This window comes from Echinops telfairi, unplaced genomic scaffold, assembly GCF_000313985.2.
Source record: "Echinops telfairi isolate 266 unplaced genomic scaffold, ASM31398v2 ScPeMD7_7424;HRSCAF=8462, whole genome shotgun sequence".
In the NCBI taxonomy this organism is placed as follows: Eukaryota; Metazoa; Chordata; class Mammalia; order Afrosoricida; family Tenrecidae; genus Echinops; species Echinops telfairi.
In genome coordinates, this window is record NW_022111324.1 from 58,848,673 (window position 1) to 58,870,901 (window position 22,229).

Below are 22,229 nucleotides of genomic sequence, written 5' to 3' on the forward strand. Positions count from 1 at the left end.
CAGGATTTCAGCACTTCCTGTTTGTTACATTCCCCTTGATCCTGCCCTACCAGGTCTCCCACAACCACCACCCCACCAATTTGGATAGCTTGTTGTTCCCTTGTCCCTGGGTTTGTTAACACCTCTTCCCTTCACCCCTCCTCCCCCTCTCCCATGCCCCCCCCGGAACTGTCAGTCCCGTTGTTTTCTCCTCCAGATTGTTCATCCAGACAGTAGGTTTTCAACAGTTACAACTATTGCTAATAGATTCAAGAGTGACTTTAGGTATTCCAGGCATTTCTTATTGAACAGTTCAGTACGCCTATCTTATTTTTGCCTCCCAGTAAGGAAAGGAAAAAGCTGCCAGTCTCTTGGGGGCCAAGACTTAGAGAACGTGTTCCCTTCTTTCTCTCCCCCACCGCCCCCCCACCTTCTTTAGAAACTGAAATAGAGAAATTATATAAACAAATGCTGGGGAACAGCTCTGGTACCAGTGGATATTTGCAACAAGATCTTCAAGCTGGTCTTTCTCTGCCATAAAAGGCTTGGGACCAGAATCAGGAATGGTCAGATATTTTTAAAGGGGCAAAGGTTATTTTTAACTTCTTTCACCCTAGTGAATTTGTTTTCCCAGATTGCTCTTTTACCTATCTGAAAAAAGAATCTCAAAGGAATTGTTCCATTTTACTTGTCACAGCCTCTAGAATCCTGGGCTAAGTCTGGTCTTGGAAATGATCCCATTACTTAGCAATAAGGGAGAGCATGCAGAATCCAGAAGAAAGTCAGACAAGTTAAATGATAGTGAAATACACTGATCATTAAACAGAGAGATGGAGTCAAAAGGGTACATTAATTACATAGTTCATAGTTGTGTAGATAATATAAGAGAACAAAATGAAATTAACAAGGTTTTTTAGTAGCGTTTTATGCTAGTCAATGAAAGAGATCAACTGGAGAGTCCGTTTTATGAAAATCAAGAATAGTTTCTGGAAATATGGAATGTAAGTCGATGATCTCTCATTTTCTATGTCCCATTATATGAAACAATATAAGCCTCCAGTCCTGAGCCCTTACGACCTATCTGCATGTTACTTTGTTGTCAATCTTTGGATAACTCCCTTCTTTCCTTTTTTCAGATTGCAACGTGCTCAGATGACAATACACTTAAAATCTGGCGACTGAATAGAAGTCTGGAGGAGAAACCAGAAGGAGACAAGTCTTCCGTACTGGGTTGGGCCTCTCAGAAAAAGAAGCAGGAAAGAGACAGCCTGGGTAAGAATCCCATGCATTTTTCCTGAGCACTTTGTGATTTGATTGTTCTGATCCTATAGTGCAGAGTGGTAAGCTTGGTTGTTTTTGTATGTTTTAAAAGGAAGGAACCATTCTGATGACAATGATTCTTTTCGATCTTTTCTGAACACTAAGGCACCAGGCATTGGAATATAATGATGGATTCATTGAACACGTTTTTCTTGAGTCCCTACATTGTGTTAAGCATTATTCTTATGACTGGGAACTCAGCAATGAGCCAGAGTCAAAATTCCCAAGGATGTGATTGGAGCTGAGAGAGGCAACAAACAAAATAAGTAAAATAAATAGTATGTCTAATAATAGTAAGTTCTAAAGACAAAAGGAAAGCAAGAAAGAGATTGAGTAATTGTTCCTGTTGAGAATGAATTGTAAGGGAATCAGGGTGAAAGCAGGAAGCTATTAAGAAAGACAGTGAAATAATTCAGGAAATGATGGTGACTTGAACCAGAGTGGCAGCAGAAAATATGGTAACAAGGCACCCAGTTCTAGGTGTATTTATAAGATAGAATCAGCTGGCTGGGAGAGCAGAGGGCTCCAGTATGTTGAGCTTAAGCTGCTAGAATGGGCTTGCCATCAACCTACCATATATACTCAAGTATAAGCTGACCTGAATATCAGCCGAGGCACCTAATTTTACCACAAACACTGCATAAAGAGGTGTTGAAAAACTCAGCTTATAAACAAGTATATACGGTAGATCAGTATGACTGCTGGAGGAATCAGTTTGAAAGGGAACAACTAAAGTGTTCCATTTGAGTATGTTGTATCATAAGATTATTAGCTATCTAAATGGGAGATGTCAGGGAGGTGGTTAGATATTTAATTGTGCATTTCAGAGCCAGAGTTAACAAATGTGGGAGTCTTCATCATATAAGTGAAAGTAACTAGATTGAAAAAAATAGGCCTGTGGTCTGAGTCTTGCCCTGATGTTTCGCGATTAAAGAATACGAGTACAGCTGGTACAGATAGGAACTGGAAACACAGGGATTACAGGACAGATAAACCCTCAGGACCAGTGGTGAGAGTGGCGATACCGGGAGGGTGGAGAGAAGGTGGGGTGGAAAGGAGGCACTGATCACAAGAATTTACATGTAACCCTCTCCCTGAGGACGGGTAACAGAAAAGTGGGTGAAGGGAGATGTCAGACAGTATAAAACATGACAAAATAATAATTTAGAAATTATAAAGGGTTCAGGAGAGAGAGGGAATGAAAAGGAAGGGGGAAAATGAGCTGATACCAAGAGCTCAAGTAGAAAGCAAATGTTTTAAGAATGATGATGGCAACAAATGTACAAATGTGCTTGACACGATGGATGTATGGATTGTGGTAAGAGTTTTACGAGCCCCCAATAAAATGATTTTAAGAAAAAGAATACTAGTACCGAATGAATGAACCAGCATAACCAGCTAGAAAAACCCAGGTGGGTTTGCTGTCCCAGAAACCAAGTAAATAAAGCATTTAAATGAGAAAGAGTCATGAAGGTGGTCATGTGTGTAGGTAGTCAAATAAGATGAGACCTAAAAATTGACCTTTGGATTTGCAGTGTGGGGATTATTTGATGGTCTTGCCACTGTTTTGGTGAAATGGCAGTAGCCTGGTTGCCATAGTTTAGGAGGACATGGGAAGAGAACCTAGAAACCAGAAGCGTAGGCTGTGTAGACTGCTTTTTTGAGACATTTTGCTGTAACATTATGGAGAAAAAGTAAAGTGGTAGCTGGAGGAAGAGAGGCTGAAGTTTTGATGGTTTATTGGTTTTTATTTTTTTCTTAAATGGAAATACAGCATTTTGTATGTGAGTCAAAGGATCCATTAGAGAGAGGGAAAATTAATGCAGGGAAATTTGCCAGCATAATGTCCTGAAATAAGCACAAAAGAATGCTTTGTAACACACACTGGTACCGTCAGGTCATTGCCAGGAGCGAAGATACTTCACCTTTAATAATTGGAGGGAAGGCAAAGTATACAGGAATTAATGCAGGTAGGGGTGGGCAAACGTATTCCTTAGTTTATGGTGGCTTTTCTGTTTTCTCAGTGAAATTTATCAGATGAGAATAAGAATGAGAGATGAGATGATAGAGGTTGAGGAGAGGTAAGAAAGTTTGAAATAATGGAAGAGTAAATAAACCAATGAATCATGAACAAAACCCAAGCATTGATCCAGCTAAAGGATCCCAATGTTTCTTAATAGATAATATGCACCTGAAAAGCAAGTTTAGAGATTCATTTTTATTTTATTAGTGCTATAGCACTAGTTCTTCAAGATTGAATTAGATAAATAGCAGTCCCTAAATCTTTTCCCTAGCTGAACCACTTAGAAATATTTTAGTTAGGTTTTTTATATAGATGTTCATTGCTAAATTATATTCATGCAATGATATCTTTTATCTTAGAATACAGCATAATCTATTGACTTCCTTTTGAGATATATGAGGATTTTCTAATAGCTTTATTGAGGTGATTCATGTACCATAGAATTTATTCACATAAAGTATCCGATTAAATGGTTTTTAGTATATTCAAAGACTTGTGAAACCACTATTACAACTAATTTTAGAATATATCCAACACTGTAGATGAGGTTTCCAATTTCTGTACATCTTCAGTAACATTTTTTGTCCATCTTTTTTATTACGGTCATCCTCCTAGTGGGTATTAGTGGTATCTGATTGTGGTTTTGATTTGCATTTCCCTGGTGGCTGATGAAGTTCAGCATTAGTTTATGAACTTACTGGTAATTTACATATATTAGGAGAACCCATTTTTCACTTGTATTGTCATTTTGTCACTGAATTCTACGATTTCTTTATATTTTAAGACATGAAGTCCTTTGTTATATAAAAGATACATACAAGGAGGCTTCAACATGCAAAAATTGTATTATCTTCTCTAATTGAAGATATGTTTATTGAGGTATAATTTACATACCGTAAAGTTCACAATTTCACGTTGGAGTTGAGAAATGCAGTCATTCAGTCACCACTGCCAAGGTTTAGCTGAGTTCCTTCACTTCTCAAATCATCCATGCCCCACATCCACTATGCCATAAAGGGTAGGATTCGGTCATTTCAATGATTGTAATGTAAAACAAAGTGTAAGCTTATGAAACAAAATGGTTTTTTTTTAACTCAGTTATTTTTCAAAAGTTTTTGTTTATTTTATCACATCTGAAGAATAAACATGATGTAGAAAAGTGGGCTGGAAAAAGGACTTCATTGTATATAGTAAGAATGTTTTATGCCAATTGCCAGCCTATTGCGCCTCCCTTATTAAGAAATAGTATGTTGGCCCAACACCACTTGTCTGTCAGTTTGTCATACTATGATGGCTTGTGAAAAATGCCAGCAGGGTCACAAAGTGAACAAGTTTCAGGGAGCCTCCAGACTAAAAGCAACTATGAAGAAGGCATCTGTTGCCCAATTTGTAGGAAGTAGCCACTGAGTACCTTATGTGCAGAGCATCTAAACATTGTCAGATACTGAAAGACGAGTGGAAACAGCACATTGTCAGAAAGCATGCCACAGGCTGGGCCCATCAGGTTGAATGTGAATGAAGAGAAGTTGACCATGGTGACATGTATGGAGAAAAGTACTAAAGCCTTTGAGATCTTCGTTTGCTGATGGGGCACAACTCAATATAAGAAGAAATGGCTCTAAAAACTAATTGGAACTTGGAATGTACTATGTAATGAATCTAGAAAAAAATGGAAGTTGCCAAAAATGAAATGGAACACAAAGATCGATATGCTAGGCAGTAGTGAGCACAGATGGACTGTTTTGGCCATTTTTAATGAAAATAATATGGTTTATTATGCTAGAAATGCCATAATCAATAGGAATGACAATGCATTCATGGTCAAAAAAACATTTCAAGATATATCTTGACATACAGAGCTGTGATAGAATTATATATTAGCTGCCTTCGAGGAAATCCAGTCATTACAACTGTTATTCAAATCACTAAAGCTAAGGTTGAAATTGATCAAACATGGAATCAAGGTGCATTGATAATTATTGGCAATTGGAAACAAAAGAAAGAACAAGTTAAAAAATATGGTCTGGGTGTTAGAAACTACACTGGAGATCACATGTTATGGCTTTGCAAGACCATGGACTTCTCCAAATGAAATACACAGAAATCAGATTGACTACATTGTAGGGAGAGATGATGGAGAAATCTGATATCAGTTAAAGCCAGGCCAGGAGCTGACTGGAACACACCATCAATTACTTACCTGTAAGTTCAGGTTGGAGCTGAAGAAAATTTGTTTGTTTGTTTGTTTGTATTATTTCTCACAAGAAGTCTACTATCATCCTCTATTGTTCTCTGTATAACATATTTTATTTTCTCTGTTATTTTTACCATTTTCTCTCTCTTTTTTTTATTGTTTATTGTTTTTGTTTTTTTTAAACATTTTATTAGGGGCTCATACAACTCTTATCACAATCCATAACACACATCAATTGTGTAAAGCGCATTTGTACTTCATTCTCAGAACATTTTCTCTCCACTTAAACCCCAGACATTAGGTCCTCATTTTTCCCCTCCCTCCCCACTCCCCCCTCCCTCATGAACCCTTGATAGCTTATAAATTGTTATTTTGTCATATCTTGTCCTGTCCGACGTCTCCCCTCGCCCCCTTTTCTGTTGTCCGTCCCCCAGGGAGGAGGTCACATATAGTCCCTTGTAATCGGTTCCCTCCTTCCTACCCACTCTCCCTCCACCCTCCCTGTGTCGCCACTAAAACCACTGGTCCTATAGGGCTCATCCGCCCTGGATTCCCTGTATTTTCAGTTCCTATCTGTACCAGTGTACCTCCTCTGGTCTAGCCAGACTTGCAAGGTAGAATTCTAGTCATGGTAGTGGGAGCGGGGAGGAAACATTTAGGAACTAGAGGAAAGTTGTATTTCTCATCATTGTTACATCGCACCCTGACTGGCTCGTCCTCCCTGAGATCCCTGTGCAAGGGGATTTCCAGTGGCCTACTATTGGGCTTTGGGTCTGCACTCTGCACTCCCCCCATCATTCACTATGGTAAGATTTTTTGTTCTATGAGCTGGAGAAAATTAAAACAAGTCCACAAGAGCCAAAATATGACCTCGAGTCTATCCCCTCTGAATTTTGAGAAAATCTCTCAAGAACAGATTTGCTGCATTGGACACTAATGACAGAAAACCTAATGAGCCATGGGAGGACATCAAGAATATCATCATGAAGAAAGCAAAGGCCATTAAAAAGAAAGGAAAGATCACAGTGGGTGTCAGAAAAGACTCTGAAACTCTTCATTGTAGAGTGGCTACGGCAAATGGAAGAAAGTAAGGAGCCAAAGAACTGAACAGATAATTTCAAAGGGCGGCTTGAAAAAACAGTCAAATATTAAAATGAAATATGCAAAAAAGCGTAGAATTACAAAACCACAAAAAGAAGCACACACTCAACATACCTTAAACTGAAAGAACTCAAGAAAAAAAAATCAGGTCTCAAGGTGTAGTTTTGCAAGAATCTATGGGCAAGCTATTGAATGATGCAGGAAGCATCAAGAGAAGATGGAGAGAATACACAGAGTCACGGTGCCTCTTTTAGGTTCTATTCTGTCCTATAGGCTCGCAATAAGTTGGAATTGATTTGATGTCAGTGGATTTGGTTCTTGGTGTCATGTAGGTTATCAAAGGGTGACCATGGAGCTTCATATTAGTCATATGGAAAGGTGAATATTTTCCTAAATCTTTAGAATCACCAAAAAAAGAGATTTAAAGATGGCCATTTCTTAGTTGTCCAAGTTGCTTTATAACAGTTTTAAAGTGGCTCACTATCAAATTTCAGACTAGAGCATTGATAGAAAAACATCTGGAAATAATGTAAATGAATCCCATGGAATTCTCCATAGTATCTACTCAGCTATAGGACAATGCTGTGATAGAGATTCCTACAGCTATTTGATACCTTCCTCTCAAAATTCATCCCTACTACCATGAGAGGGAAAGGGAAAGTAAAGCCCTCTCGTGTATGTATGCATCGTCTCACACTGAAATAGACCTTCGTCTACTTGGGGAAAAGATGTCATCTTTCAGGCATCAGCCATGAAGTTCACCAACAGCTTGAACATAGAGCAGAGTGGGGCCCTGCTGCCAGAAAGCAAAATTCCATTGTCTTTTAGATCAATTTTTCTTTGAACTTCAAAGTCCACTTTGTATACACATACACACACTTCTGAGCCTGAGTAAAATAAATATTGCCACTAGGGTTCCAGTTCATACATCCACTGGATCATTCCAAAGAAGGTGTGTTAAAACATGTCTGCGAGCAGTAGATGGCTACAGACAAGTTCTCTTAGTAATATACTTGACTTAATCACATTTTCTGAAACAGACTGAGACTTGTTTTTATACTTAGGTCTACATACTTCTGAAGGCTGTGTTTCCTTTTCTCTGTAGCTCTTCCCCCCCAAATTCTACTCTCTGATATATATACCATGTTAAACCAGCAGTTTTGACATCCTCGAAGATGTCAAGTTGCATTGCTTTTTAATTTTCTTTGAGTTGGTGGCCAACAAAAAGAAGTGTGAAGGGACAAGATCAGGGCTGTAGGGTGGAAAGGCTAAAGGTAAAGTTTCCCAACAAGTTTTTCATGGCACAGCCCTTGCTACCCTGGAAGAGCAAGCAGGTGCATTGTCATGATAAAAGCAATTCTTTAGCACAACTTTTCCTGGCTCAGCTTTCCTTATAGGTCCTCACGATTGCCTTGTGTCCTTTGAGAAAAGATAGCAAGAGTACAGCTTTGAAACCGTAAAGCAGTTGCCATAACCTTCTGAGCTGACTTCTCTGCCTTGAATTTAACTGCTCAGTACATCCCACTGGAGTCCACTGTTTTGATTGGACCCCCTTTTTATAAAGGCACCCTAGTGAGACCAAGAAGTATACCACTAAGAGAGAGTTTATCTGCAGTCCCTGCTACTTTCTTTGAAGTAAACCTGTCTATGTATGAACTGGAATGCTGGCAGCAGTACTTTTGACTTAACCTTATATTTTTCTCTCCTTAAGTTTAAGAAAATAATCATATAATGCGTAAAAACCTATCAGTATTCCTACCACTTGTACATAATTTTTTAATTAACATTTACAGTTATTTTTTGAGTCTCCTTTTTTTATTCATAGGAATATTTTTTAAATAACCAGAGCTTTACTCTCACACATTTTGATTTCTTGTGTGTGTGTGTTTTAATATTTGGTTTGTGTAACACTGTTTAAAACATTTCACTTAATAATCTTCCATAGGTTACCTAGCTATTCTCTTGTAGTTGGATGTTCTGTTGGCAATATTTGATTAGAAGTTAGAATCCCCCCTTCCATTAAAATAAGTTCTCAGAAGTAGAATTCTTATGTTAGTAACTTTAACTGTTATAAGATTTTTTTTTAATTAAAAAAAAAAGCATGAATCTTTTAGCTGAGAATTTTAAATATGTCATTAGTTTTGGAAGCCAAATCACCTAAAATGTTACGCATGTTAACTACATTTTAATAACATTTTTGTCAGTATTGAATACTATGGCTATTGTTATTTTTTTTTTAAACAAAAAAACGTTGCTATTGCATTGATCCCAACCGATGACAACCCCACGTGTGTCCAAGCAGAACTGTGCTCTGTACGGTTTTCCGTGACTGATTTTTTGGAAATATATCCCCAGGCTTCTCTGAGTGGACTCAGACTTGTATCCAGCCTTTCAGTTGGTGACTGAGCCTGGTAATTGCTGGTAGTACCCAGGGCCTGAATTATCTCACATAATTCCCAAAATTATTGAAACTGAAGCTCAGGGACATTAGACTTGCCAAAGATCACACCACTGTGAAGTGGTGATTAAGCCAAAGTATAAGCCCTTGCAGTCTGATTCTATAACACAGTCTGAAAACCATTCTGGAAAATAGCAAAGCAAAGTTCAAGTGAACCCTTGACCTGGAATTATGCCTAGATTCCCCCACCTTGGTGTGTTCCTGGAGTTAATCTCAAGAGTGCCACAGCACAACTCTCTTGACGTGAGTGCCAGAGGTCAGTATAGTGGCCATTCAACCCTCTAAGCTAGCTCCTGCTAGCTACACTGCCATTTTGAAAATGGTGTGCCTCTACTTTCCCAGGCTTCTAATGGTTCCTGGTCCTTCGCTGATGTCCTGGGCCACATATCCTCTCTTCTGGCCCTTTGAGCATACCAACGGAAAACTAGAAGTGCCAACACACTTTTTCCCTCTGCCCTACTTTTCCCAGCCAGCACCTGCCCTATCTATCCCTTATTACTCTTTCATTGTATTATAGCCAGAGATCTCATGCCTCTGGCTCTGCTTCAGAACTATGGATGGAGCTTTGTGAACAGTTTCATGTCCCGAGAGATGGGTTCAGTAGGTCTGGATGGAGGCCAAGCACCTGCATTTTTAATAAAGATTCAAGTAAGTCTGGTATGTAGTCAGAAGTGAGAACCTCTGATCCAGGCATTACTGAGTGACAAAGGTGATTGTCCTTATAAAGAGAAAGAAATCTTAACCTGTTTTAAGTAGCTTGCTACAGACAAGTCAACAGGATGATTATAAAGTTTGTTTCCTGAGGCCTGGAGCTAAACATTGTTTACTAATTACTTGGTGGGGGACACCAGGCCTAAAGATGAGTAAACTGTCATTCTTAGCCTTCAGGAGCTCTCTCTAGTCCAGGAAGCAGATTCAAAAATAGTCCTCCTGGCTGTGTGAACAGAGGGCTCTGGGAGAGGAAAGAAGTTTGTGAGTGCTTCACAACAGGGAGGGAGCCCTGTCGTTAGAACCTTGAAACAGGAGGCGAATTGTTGCCTGGTAAAGAAGGGGCAGCCTTGGCGAGATAACCACACAAAGGCAGATGTGACAGTGCACAGCGTGTTCAGGAAGCTGTGAGCAGTCCCTGGAACGGGAGCCGCACGTAGCAGAGTAAGCAATAAGACAGAGGAGGTAGTGTGAGCACAGGTGACAAACTTTTATAGAGAAAGACATTACATCATGACTGATTATGAAGTTCTCTATAACTCCTCAAGGGAATGACTTTCAGGAAACCTCTAGGGCAGTGGCCAAGTCTGTCAGTGTCGGTGCAAATTGAGCCACTGAATAGCATGTCATACATAAATTTGTATGCTGATATAGTCACGTGATACCACTATTGAAAGTAATTTGGTAACGTTTATATATGTACATAGGGAGCCTTAGTGGCATAGTGGTTTTGTGTTGGGCTCCTAACCACAAGGTCAGCAGTTCTAAACCAACACCACCAGCCACTCTTCAGGAGAAAGATGGAATTTCTATACCCATAAAGAGTTACAGTCTCAGAAACCCACCAGGGTAGTTCCCCCCTGTCCCATAGGGCTGCTATGCGTTGGAACTGACATCAATGGCAGTGAGTTTCCTATGTATGAAGAAATAGAAAAAGATACACTCTTCAGGGGAAAGAAAAATTTGGGGTGTGTTTGTGTGCATGCGTGCATGTCTTTGTGTACCTGTGTGTATTTTCTTGGTGTTTTTCAAAAGTATGGGATACGTACAACTTTGTGCTTCTAGGTTACTTGAGAAATTGTGGGCTGCAAGAGAGAAAAAAAAGTTTACTTTTCACCTTGTACCCTTCTGTAATGTTTGTTTACACTGAGCTTACATTACGTTTGTAATTCGGCCTCCATGGCCCATTCCCTCCTTTATAATGAGATTTCCTGTTGACCTTTACTGAATTCTTCAGATGAGTGCCACATGCCTCTCAGATTTGACCTGGCCCAGCCAGCCCTTTCTTCTCTCTTCCTGCTTTAAAATCTGTGTATTGACCCAGCCTGACTCTGCCCTTCTTACTGTTTAGTGACTGTCAGCCTACACTGAGGAGTGAAGCAAAAGAACGCTTCCTTCCCTCCGGAGATAATAACATAGTCAGTCTCAAGAATGTGAGGGTGAGGGATCCTGGACAGGTTTCGGTTGTTGACTGGCTGCTTTAGCATAGCACTTTATGAAGACTTAATATAAAATGGGGATTTCCCCATAACAATTGCTATTGAAAGTAGCATTGTTACTTTGGTTGTTTTTACACCGTATGCTTAATGACAAACATTCAAGCAAATGTCACCTTGTAAAATGTCTCCGTTCCAAGGCAAGGCTGATTGAGTAATGGAAACCCTCATAGTACCAGGTGGTTAAGTGACTGGATTGAATACTTACTGTTAAAACTCTGATCCAGATAAAAGGAGGTTTTATTTTTTTTGTATCAGCCCATCCTAAATCCAGTTGCACCTGAATGCAACTTAATAATTAGAATTAAATATCAGAGTCACAATTCAAAACTTTTGTGACTGACAAATAAATAGAAGGCCCTTGTTATTTGACAACAAGAGCATTTCAGAAATCTTGAGCTCAAGGAAATTGGGGAAATAGAGTGCTGTCTGTGTTGGGGCCAAATGGGGAGATCCAGTAAAAACATCAGGTGTGTCGGGATTTGGCCAAAGTACATGATGAAGCTTATAAACAAAGGGACAACGCATAAGGTATCCTAACAAATACGCTTGACTTGTTTTACTAAGAATAAGCACTTAGAAATTCTGAACTGTTCTTTGACTCGTGGTAAATAGTAGCAGTCTATAAGTTAAGGTGGAAGCAATGTGTAACATATAACCTTAACAAATAATTGATAAAACTCTTGTGAAAATGGAAATGTTCGCGATTTAACTGTCCTGGAAAACAGGTCGATGAGGGTAATGGGTTGTGTCCAAATTGCATAATGAGTGATGGGCCAGGTTTCAAACCTGTATATTTGTTTCAATTGGAGAGCCACAGTGCTGTGCCACTCTGCCTTAGCACTGCTCCAGGACCTATACAGAGATGTCAATGGCAGCATTGCTCACAAAGTCAAAAAACAACACCCTAAATAATGTCTTAACTGTTGTAATCTTCTACCAAAGGTTTATTACATATCTTGTGGAACCACCTATATTTTAAAACATAAGACTTATTTTGTAGCTATTAAAAAGAATCATGTAAGAGTAGAACTCTTGGTATTCAGAAGCAGATTAGTAAACAGTATGTATATTGGGATCTCATTTTTTGTGTGGAACAAGTTTGTGATGTGTAATAAATGCCATATGCACAAGTATAGAAAAATGCTAGTGATCATACCAGTGTGCTTTTAACTTTTTCCTCTTTGTATTCTTCTGTGTTTCCTAATTTTTTATAAGTGTGAGGGGATAAACCCCCCACCACCCGCTACCCCCGCGCACCTAAAATGGAAAAAAGCTCTGCTGGGCATATCTTTCATAGTACACATTTTTCCCTGTAAGTGAGCATCAAGCAACTCACTCTGAGTTAGTACACCCAGTAGCGTTGCCTGGGAAGGTTCTCTCTGGTCACAGTGAATTTTTTCATAAAAGCCGTTTCACTCTAACCTCGTTTTTTTGTGATGGCCAATTTAAGAGAACCATGTTGGCTGTTAAATTTTATTTCCTGCTCGGGAAAAGTGCTGCAGAAACTGCTGTGATGTTGAACACAGCTTACAAGGACAGCGCCATGGTGGGGGGCGGAGTATACGGGTGGTATTGTCGTTTCCAAAAAGGTGAAATGCCAATTGATAACAAACATTGTTCTGGACATCTGTCAACCTCCCAAACACACAAAAAATGTTTACTCGAGTTCGCTCCACCAGGTCAGAATGTCAATCAAGCTTTCTATTTCGAGCAGTGGTTCTCAACCTTCCAAATGCCATGACCCTTTAATACAGTTCCTCATGTGGTGATGACCCCCAACCATAAAATTATTTCCATTGCTACTTCATAACTGTAATTTTGCTACTGTTATGAATTGTAATGTAAATATCTGATGCAGGATGTATTAGGTGACCTCTGTGAAAGGGTGTTCGACCCCTCAGAGCTCGAGAACCGCTGTTTTAGAGGTTCTGAAAAGATAGCGTAGCAGTGTGCCACAAAAAAGGCCTGGATTGTGGCAGAGGGGGGACTGGTTTTCCCACCACGACAATGCACCTGTTCATGCAGCCATCTCAGTGCACCAGTTTTTTGCAAAAAACAACATGCCTCTCTTGCCCCATGCTCCTTACCTGACCTCACTCCAGGCGACTTTTTGTTTCTGCAAATGATGAGGGATATATGAAAGGACAGTGATTGACATAGAAGAAGTGAAGAAAAAACAAGGGAGGTAATGTCAACCATCCAAACAAATTAATTTGAGAAATGTTTCCAAGAATGGAATCACAGATTTGACAAATGTATTAAGTGTAATGGAGAGTACTTTGAAGGTTGTTTTGTAAAGACATTCAAATACATAGCTTTTTTCAGGGGGGGGTTCTGGGTTTTTTGGGGGTACCCCCTTGTATATTTCACATCAAGTGATTTTTCACTTCTAATTTTCATGACCCTTTTCTTTTTAAGTAACAGCAATGAGTAGCCAGAATACTCCAGCCAAAGCCCCCAGGGTAAAGAGCAGTCCATTGGCTTCCTCACCATCATCAGCAGCTTGTGCTCCAAGCTACACTGGAGATCTCCCACTTCCTTCTAATACGCCCACGTTATCTGCTAAAACCCCTCCCGCCACGGCCCAGTCTCCTACAAGCAGAGGCTCCTTCTCCTCCATCTCTCCCAAACCATTTTCTCTCAAGATGTCAATTCGAAACTGGATGGTCCAAACACCTTTCTCATCTCCTCCAATCACTCCACCTGCTTCTGAGACCAAGATCCCATCTCCAAGAAAAGCCCTCATTCCTGTGAGCCAAAAATCCTCCCAAGCAGCAGCTTGCTCAGAGTCTAGGAACAGGGTTAAGAGGAGACTCGACTCGAGCTGCCTGGAAAATGTGAAACAAAAATGTTTGAAGAGTTGCAGTTGTGTGACTGAGCTTGATGACAAAGCTGACGGGCTTCATTTGGATCTGTGCTGCCTTGCTGGTAACCAGGAAGACCTTGGTAAGAACTTAGAAAGTCTTAGTAAATCAAGCAGAGTTGAAGGAGCTAATATGAGCATCTCCGAGCCCCCGTCTCCTGCCAGTCCTTATGCTTCAGAAAGCTGTGGAGCACTTCCTCTCCCTTTGAGATCTTGTGAAGAAGGATCTGAAGTCGTGGGCAAAGAGAATAGCTCTCCGGAGAATAAAAACTGGTTATTAGCCATGGCAGCCAAGCGGAAGGCTGAGCTCTCATCTCCTAGTTCCAGGAGACAAAGTGGAAAGACATCACCAAGCCCGGTAAGTCAGCAGTGGGAGTGGGAAGATAAATTCCTCACCTAGAAGTGATCAGACACAGATCTCTTCTCAGAATGAATTTTGAAAGCAAATCTCTCTCCTTAAGATTGCTAGATTTAGCACATAAAAATACAGGGTGATAATTTCATGGGACATGTTTAGTTATTTTATACTAAATATTATCCAAAATTCAACTGTAACTGGGCAACCTATAGTTGATCCAGTGGCGCTATTTAATTCCTGCTGCTGGGTTCTTACTCAGTGCTACGATCTGATTTTCCAAGGCCTTCCTCATCCCCCAGGAGATCAATTTGAAAACAACTCCCCCTTTGTTCATATGCCATCCCCTTTAAAAAAGAACTTTTCCGCTTTCTGTTCTAGAAGCTCTTAACCAGTTTTGGTATCAATTCTTCTCTAAATGTTTGGTAGCATTCACTCGTGAAACCCTCTAGTCCAGGACCTTTTTTTCAGCGGGAGGGGAGAAAAATTTTTGATCACTAGGTCAGTCTCTTCACTTGTTTATCATCTTGTTGAGATTTTCTATTGCCTTTTGAGTAGGCTGAGTGCTTCTAAGAATTTGTCCATTTTATGTAGGTTATCCTATTTGTTACCATACAGTTCCTATAGCATTCTGTCAAAATTCTGTTTATATTTCCATCAGGTCAATTGCAATATCCCCTCTTTCATTTTTTATTTTAGTTATTTGCATCCTTTCTTAGTTGAGCTAATGGTTTTGCAGTTTCACTGATTTTTTAAAATACAATCTTCTGATTTTACTGATTCTATTTTTTGTTTGTTGTTTGTTTAGTCCTAATCTGATCTTTGTTGTTTCCTTTCTTCTGATAGTTTTAGGCTTAATTTGCTCTTCTCTTCTGGTTCCTGGGATTTTTAAGTTAAGCTGTTAATTCAGTTTCAGCTTGTTAAAATGCAGGCATTATTGCAAAGTTTCCCATTGAGTACTGCTGTTGCTGTGTTTCTTTCATGATCCATTTGTAGTTTAATAGTCGTTAATTTCCCTATTCATTTTCTAGGTTTTTGTTGTTGTTCCAATTTCTTACTGTTGTCATAAGAGAAAATGTTCAGTTTTTAAGTCTAGGACTTGCTTTGTCATTTAAAATGTGGTCCGTCCTATAGAATGATTCATGTGCACTGGCGTCGAGTACATACTGCGCTGTGTGTGGAGGAGGAATTGGTATTGGTGGTTATGAGTTGGGCTGCTACCCACAAGGTCAGCCGTTTCAAACTACCAGCTGCTCAAAGAGAGAAAGAATGGCTTTCAACTCCCATTGAGATACGGTCCCCGAAACCCAAAGGGGCAGTTCGTCCCTGTCCTGTAGGGTGGCTGAGTTAGAATTGCCCCAGTGCAGTGAGTTTGGTTTGTGGCATTTTATTACTATGATATAATGTCCATCTTACCTCTTTTGATAGATTGTGTCTTGAAACCTATTTTAGAAGATATTAAGATTGCCACCCCAACTCTTGGTTATTATTTGCATGGGATATGTTGGTTTTTTGTGTGTTTTTTTAACATTTTATTAGGGGCTCATACAACTGTTATCCCAATCCATACACACATCAATTGTGTAAAGCGCATTTGTACATCATTTCTCAAAACATTTTCTCTCCATTTAAACCCCCAAGGGGATATGTTGTTTTATTCTTTTACTTACTTTCAACATGTTTGTGTCCTTGAATTTAAGGTTTGTTTCTTGTAAACAAGGAGACTTTAAATATTTTGTGAAAAATAAAACTAAAGGATTATGGATGTTCCCATAAACTTTTTGAAGCTCCCTCATGGTTTGTGCCATACCTTTTTTATATAGATAAAGCTATTGTTCCTGGGCAAAATTCCAAAACACTTAAGTAGATTTACAGTTTGTAATTACAGTTTTTGATATTTTAAAATAAAGTGAAACAGATATATAAAAAGCAATTTAAGGGGTAACCAGTTTGCAGGTTAAGAGGAGCTAGGTTAAGGAAGTTCTTGTAGTTAAGCCTACTAGCTCTTGTTCTGTGTTACATAGAAGATTAGGATGTGATTGAAATCGGATCCAAGAATCATGATCAGATTTTTTTAATGGGCAAAAGCTAGATAACTTTAAGCCAGTTCTAGTTTAAGCCATAACCTCCATGTTTTATCATGAAAGTCTATCCCAAAACTCACTACTCATAGTAACCCTGTCTTATAGGGAAACCCTGTGCGTTTCCAAGGCTGTAACTCTTTACAAGAGTAGAAAGCCTCGTCTTTATCCTGTGGAGCAGCTGGTGGTTTTGAAGTACATACCTTGCAGTTAACAGACTAATGTATAACCACTATGTTACACATTGTTTTAAGGACTATTTAGAACACAAATTCCAACAAAGACCCTTCCCACTACAGAAAAGGGGGCCCGAACAACACAGAAAGGAGTCTTTCCTCTATCTACGGTTCAGCTACTCATTGCTCCTGGTCCAAACAAAACCCCTCCTCTAGTTTTTTAAATACAGCACATAATGCCATGTACTATTCTTTACTCTGCTCATCGATAAAAAATCAGGATATTTTAATATTGTGTCATCCTGAGAGAGAGCACATGCACACTGGCTTTACTTTAAAGTAGCTTCTCTTGAACCAAATATTCAGGTCAAGTTATGCTTCCCATAATGTCCTTTGATCTAAAGATATATTTGAACAGTGCAAATTACATGACCTTGGAATTTTCCCCGAGTATCACTTCACCTTTATCAGTAACTAAAAAGCACACCTTTATTAGTAACTGAAAAGCAGGCAGTTCCAGTTTATTATTTTAAAAGGGGACGAGAAATAAGAGTTACTGTACCTTAAATAAATGTTCTAAAACCCCAAATGAGTCAGTGGGAGTTCAGACTTCTCCTTGGTTAGAATTAACATGTCCCAATCTGGTTATAAGGTGGCACAGCCTCTCCTCCTATGCACAGAGACTCTTCAAGGGGAAGTTCGAATTTTTCTTACGAAGAAGCTTGGGGTCAGCCTTGCCTGAAACATGCAACATGAATTATCCCTTGACTTCTTGATACTAGAATGTACTCTGAAATGTTTACTGCATAAGTTGGAGAAGAAATATTTAGATCTTCAAAACAGTAATGAGAATTGCTCTGAAGTCTTGAATTTTCCAGCACTGTACACTGCCCTCACACCTTCCATAGATGTACCTTTTTGGTTTTCTTTTTTTATTTTCTGCTCTTCTCAAGCTTTTGCAGTACCCAACTTGTAGTCTCCATATATATTGCACAGCCTCCGGTACCAAAATGAAAATTCATTGCCATCGAGTCGATTGTAACTCACAGTGATGCTACAGGACAGAGAAGAACTGCCCCTTTGGGTTTCCAAACCTTTAAATCTTTTCAAGGGTGCAGAGTGACTGGTGGGTTCAAACCACTGACCTTACAATTGGCAGCACAATTCATAACTAACTAGCCACCATGGCTCTCATATACAACTGCTCTTGGAAGTCCCTTAATACCTAATTCTTTTTCCAATACTTACCTTTTTTGTCTTATGCTGTAATTTGTAGGTCCAGATTCTTCTCATATTTAAAACTAGGATGATAAATTAATAAATTAGTATAACTTAGTAGCTAAAAATAGAGTGGAACACCCATGTAGGAAACTACAGCTGGTGTGGTCTCCCCTATGCAGTGTTCTGAGTCAGCCCTCCAAATAACGCCAGGAAGAGGCCTAACGACTAAGACACTGAGGATAATTTGTTGCGTTGGGCTGTGTAATAATGTAGACTTCTCCGAAAGAGAATAACAACTACCATTTGAATTCCTAGCTCATTTACAAATGTAAGAAACTCTTTCATTGATTTCAAAGAGTTGGTTGTAGCCCTGTAGTTCCCCTGGGAGTCTTAACTTGTAAATATGCTTTGTTCACAATGAAAAATCTATGTCTTTATGCTGTCATTAATTTTTACTATATTCAGTACATAACCACCCAAGAGAGACATTCCCGTTCAGATAAATTGAGACTGAAAGCTGACTAATCAAATTTCTGGGCATCCTCATTAAAATACCCTCTTAAGTGATAACTTGCTGTGCTAACAGTTGAACTTTTTCTTTGTTAATCCCCAAAATCTGAACTTTGTTCTTCCAGGTCGCTGTGACTCCCTGCACAATGAGAAAGATCTGTACCTACTTCCATCGAAAGTCCCAAGATGACTTCAGTGGTCGCCCTGAACAGTCAGCGTAACTGTAGATTCTAATGTGAGTGTAGATTCTAATGTGAACTAAATGGCTCACTACAGCAAAATGAGAAATATATTAAATACCAGGCGACTGTATACTATAGTCTTTATATAAACTACTCTCTTTTTTATTTTTAGAGAAAATTCTTTGAACTTGGAAATTCTCCTAGTCTGAATCTATTACCATATTATTTAGGCAGCGTCCTTGGGATGAATGCTCTATCCAAATTTCCTAAAGTAAAATTTTATCACTAACATTTTCAATGAATTAGTCATTGTCTTTTTAAATTATTCATCTTCTCTACAATCCCAACTCATGGAGGCAAAAAGACACGTGATTCTTGTCACTGAAGCTTTCTGTGTCAGTGAGAAATGTCTGCCAGCCGCAGCAGTAAACCTGTTGTGTGTTAACCCTCTACCTAAACTCCCTGCTTCTAGTCTGCCTTACCTACCTGTAAGGTTATTTGAAATATATAATCTTTTCACTACGCTTTTGTGATTTGGGTTTTCCTTTTCTGGTATGACGTAAGATGATATTCAGACCAGCCCTTTTGTGCTGGTTCGGTAGAAAGTACAGTCTGTTGAGTCCTCTCTTCAGTTTACAACCAGTGACAGATGCCATCTCCTGGAAGAACTGAGCACAGCGGGAGCTTTGTTCGTCTTCGTTTCACCAAATGGCGGTGGTCTTCACTATTCCTGGGCGAGATGTGGCATCTCCATCTTGTTAGCTAGCAGTTACCAACCCAGCATCCCCTTCTGTTTGGGGAGTTAAGACTTACAGAGGAAGATGTGTATAAAATCAAGTCACACGGTGAAACTGAGCCTCAAAATCAGCTGTCATATTCAGTTCTCAGAGTCTGCCACTTTAAATAAATAAATAAATAGGCTATCAGATTTTAATAAGTTGTGATTTCTTTATTAAAACAAGAAAACTAAATGAAAATCTAAAACCTGAAAAATAACTTGTCTTTCTCAACTTGATGTCTTAGATTGTATATAAAAAAATTTATAATGACCCTGAAACTCCACCCTTCCCCCAAAAAAGAATCACTAAGTTTCCTCTAGTTATTTAATGACAGGAGTAGATAAATTGTTTCTTGATGTGCAAAATATTTTGAAGATCCTTCCCCTTAGCAGTTATGTGTTAAGCACCTTGAAATGAACCATTGTTTACTATTTCTCTCCATTTTAACTTCATAGACGTAAGCTCCCTCTACTTTCTACTTGAAAGGGAGGGGGTCCCTTTCCACCCACGAAACTTGATTTGTTTTATTCATATCCTTGAGAGTTGCACAGACTTTTAGTTCCATTTGTGTCATAATTTTAAAATCTGTTCTAAAAGAACACTCTTTAATTCCTTTGATTATTTGAAGTTATGCTTGTAACGACTGTTAGGTTTCTAGAGTCAGTAATACCTCGGTTCTTGGCTTCGCACGATGAAAGAAGTCACACAGAAGCCCGTTTTGTAATCCACGTGGGTTTTTATGAAGGACGGGACAAGTTTCAGGTTTTTCGGTCTCAAAGAGGTTCACAACTGGGCCAAACAACCACATGGAAAAGAGCACCCACGTATGTGGATCTTAGTGGGGGATCCACAGAGACAGAAGAAGCCCAAGCACCCTAGAGCAGTAGTTGTCACCCTTCCTCATGCCACAACCCTTTCATACAGGTCCTCGTTGTGGTGACCCCCAGTCATAACATTATTTTTGTTGATATTTCATCACTGTAATTTTGCTACTGTTATGAATCATAATGTAAATATCAATAAGCAGGATGTATTAGGTGACCCCTATAAATGAACGGTTCGTGCGACCCGCAGGTAGAGAACCCGCTACCCTAGAGGCTAAGAGCATGTGAGCTAAGGGACTTTGGGCCCCAAGTAGGCCCAGAGCAGGCACATGTGTACCCACACAGGAGAGGGAGACCCTCCCCATCTACCTGCCTCTGACCAGGAGCAGGGTAAGAGAGCATCCCAGAGTGTGCTCCCTGCCCTTATTCTAGCCCACGCCCCACCCTCCACTCCCAGCTCAGGGAAGGCGTGTTGATGGTATTGGTTGACCCCATTGGCTGAATTAGGCTCACCTGGATTCTGTCTTGAGCCTGGGCCTAGTTTGGCCCACACAGGTGTACCTGGCTGGTTGGGGGGGTGGGGGGACTTGAGTACAAGCATGCTCAGTTTGTGGTCTTCATAGATGTCTAATGGTTACTGATTTCTTTCCAACCTCCTCTATGGGGGCCTTTGCAGGCATGGGAGGGGACAACCCTTGTCCCTAAGCTAACTGCCTAGCACGACCAGATCTGCAAAGGACAATTTAGCATAAAATTCTCCCTGGTTTCTATTCCAAGGAAAAAGACTTAAGATTTGCTGTATGTAAAATAAAGCATGCCATAACATTACCTGGGTATTAACTGACTCTGATCCCCTAAGGAGACTTCCAAAAGTTTGTGATTGAAAAAGCCCCATTGCCACCTTCATCCCATTTTTCCACGAACAATACCTGTCAGTGATGCCATTTTTCTTGCTTTGAAAAGCCAGTGGGGGAAATAATTTATAAAGAATAAAGACTAACGTGATGCATTTGGTGCTTGTCTCCCTACAACAGCTACTGGCTGTACAACTGAGGGAAATTGGAGTAAATATGGCTGTCGGGAAACTGCTGCTGGCTGCTGGGTGTAACATGTCCCATAGGTGCCAAAGGTCAAATGTAATGAGAAGATAATTACCCCTACCTGTGTCAGTGTCAGACTTTGAACTGATCCTGAATAATAAAGCAGTTGAACTTATCTGATATCCTTTTCGGAGCTTTTTTACATTAACCCAGAAGTCTACACACAAGATTGATAGTAGTAATCAAGAATCTCTTCCTTGTTCATTGAGGAAATTTTATTTATTCCCAAGAATATAATCAGTTTACACGTAAAGAGTTTTTAATGCATCTTTGCTTAGTCAGACCTCTTTGCTTCAGATGGCTTAGCTTGATGAAAGAGGGTGGGGTGAAGGCCTTCTTTATCGAAACAAGTAATTCCAGCTCCAGCTTTTCCACTGGAATACACTCCAAGTACATTTCTGAGGCCACAGTATTCGGGTTTCCTTTGGGGGTGTTTTAGCACAGGTCCTTTATGTTTGTGAGGGTTGGCTGTACTCCCCTAAAATACCTCTTAATCGGGCTGCACATTTATCTGGTGGTTAATCAAGACCATTGATAACAAGCCATGCTCCCAGCCTTCAGAGCTTTAAAGTGCACTAAGACCTTTGGAACGCCCTGTATAGGAGGGGTTTGTTTTGTTTTTTAATAAATAATTTTACTGGGGACTCTAACAATCCATACATCAATTGTATCAAACACATTTGTACATACATCAATTGTATCAAACACATTTGTACATTTGCCATCATATTTTCAGAATACTTTGGTATCAGCTCCTCTTTTTTCCCTTCCTCCCCCACCCTTGTGAACTGATAAATTATAGATTATTATTTTCATGTCTTACACCATCTGCTGTCTCCCTTCACCCACGTTTCTA

At 39.6% G+C, this 22,229-nt stretch overlaps 1 protein-coding gene across 2 annotated transcripts in view; it reads left to right on the forward strand.

Annotated features, from left to right (window-relative positions):
- Positions 1 to 21,493, forward strand: part of DTL (denticleless E3 ubiquitin protein ligase homolog) — a 61,805-nt gene extending 40,312 nt beyond the window's left edge. The window contains exons 13-16 of one of the 2 annotated variants that reach the window (XM_045298093.1): positions 1,116 to 1,251; positions 13,701 to 14,503; positions 18,614 to 18,723; positions 21,308 to 21,493. In XM_045298093.1, the coding sequence (XP_045154028.1) occupies positions 1,116 to 1,251; positions 13,701 to 14,503; positions 18,614 to 18,709 (1,035 nt within the window). In that variant the 3' untranslated portion in view covers positions 18,710 to 18,723; positions 21,308 to 21,493. Of the gene's footprint in view, positions 1 to 1,115; positions 1,252 to 13,700; positions 14,504 to 18,613; positions 19,605 to 21,307 lie in introns of those variants that run through there. The other variant, XM_004700141.3, reaches the window with a different exon arrangement.
- The last annotated feature ends 736 nt before the right edge of the window (positions 21,494 to 22,229 follow it).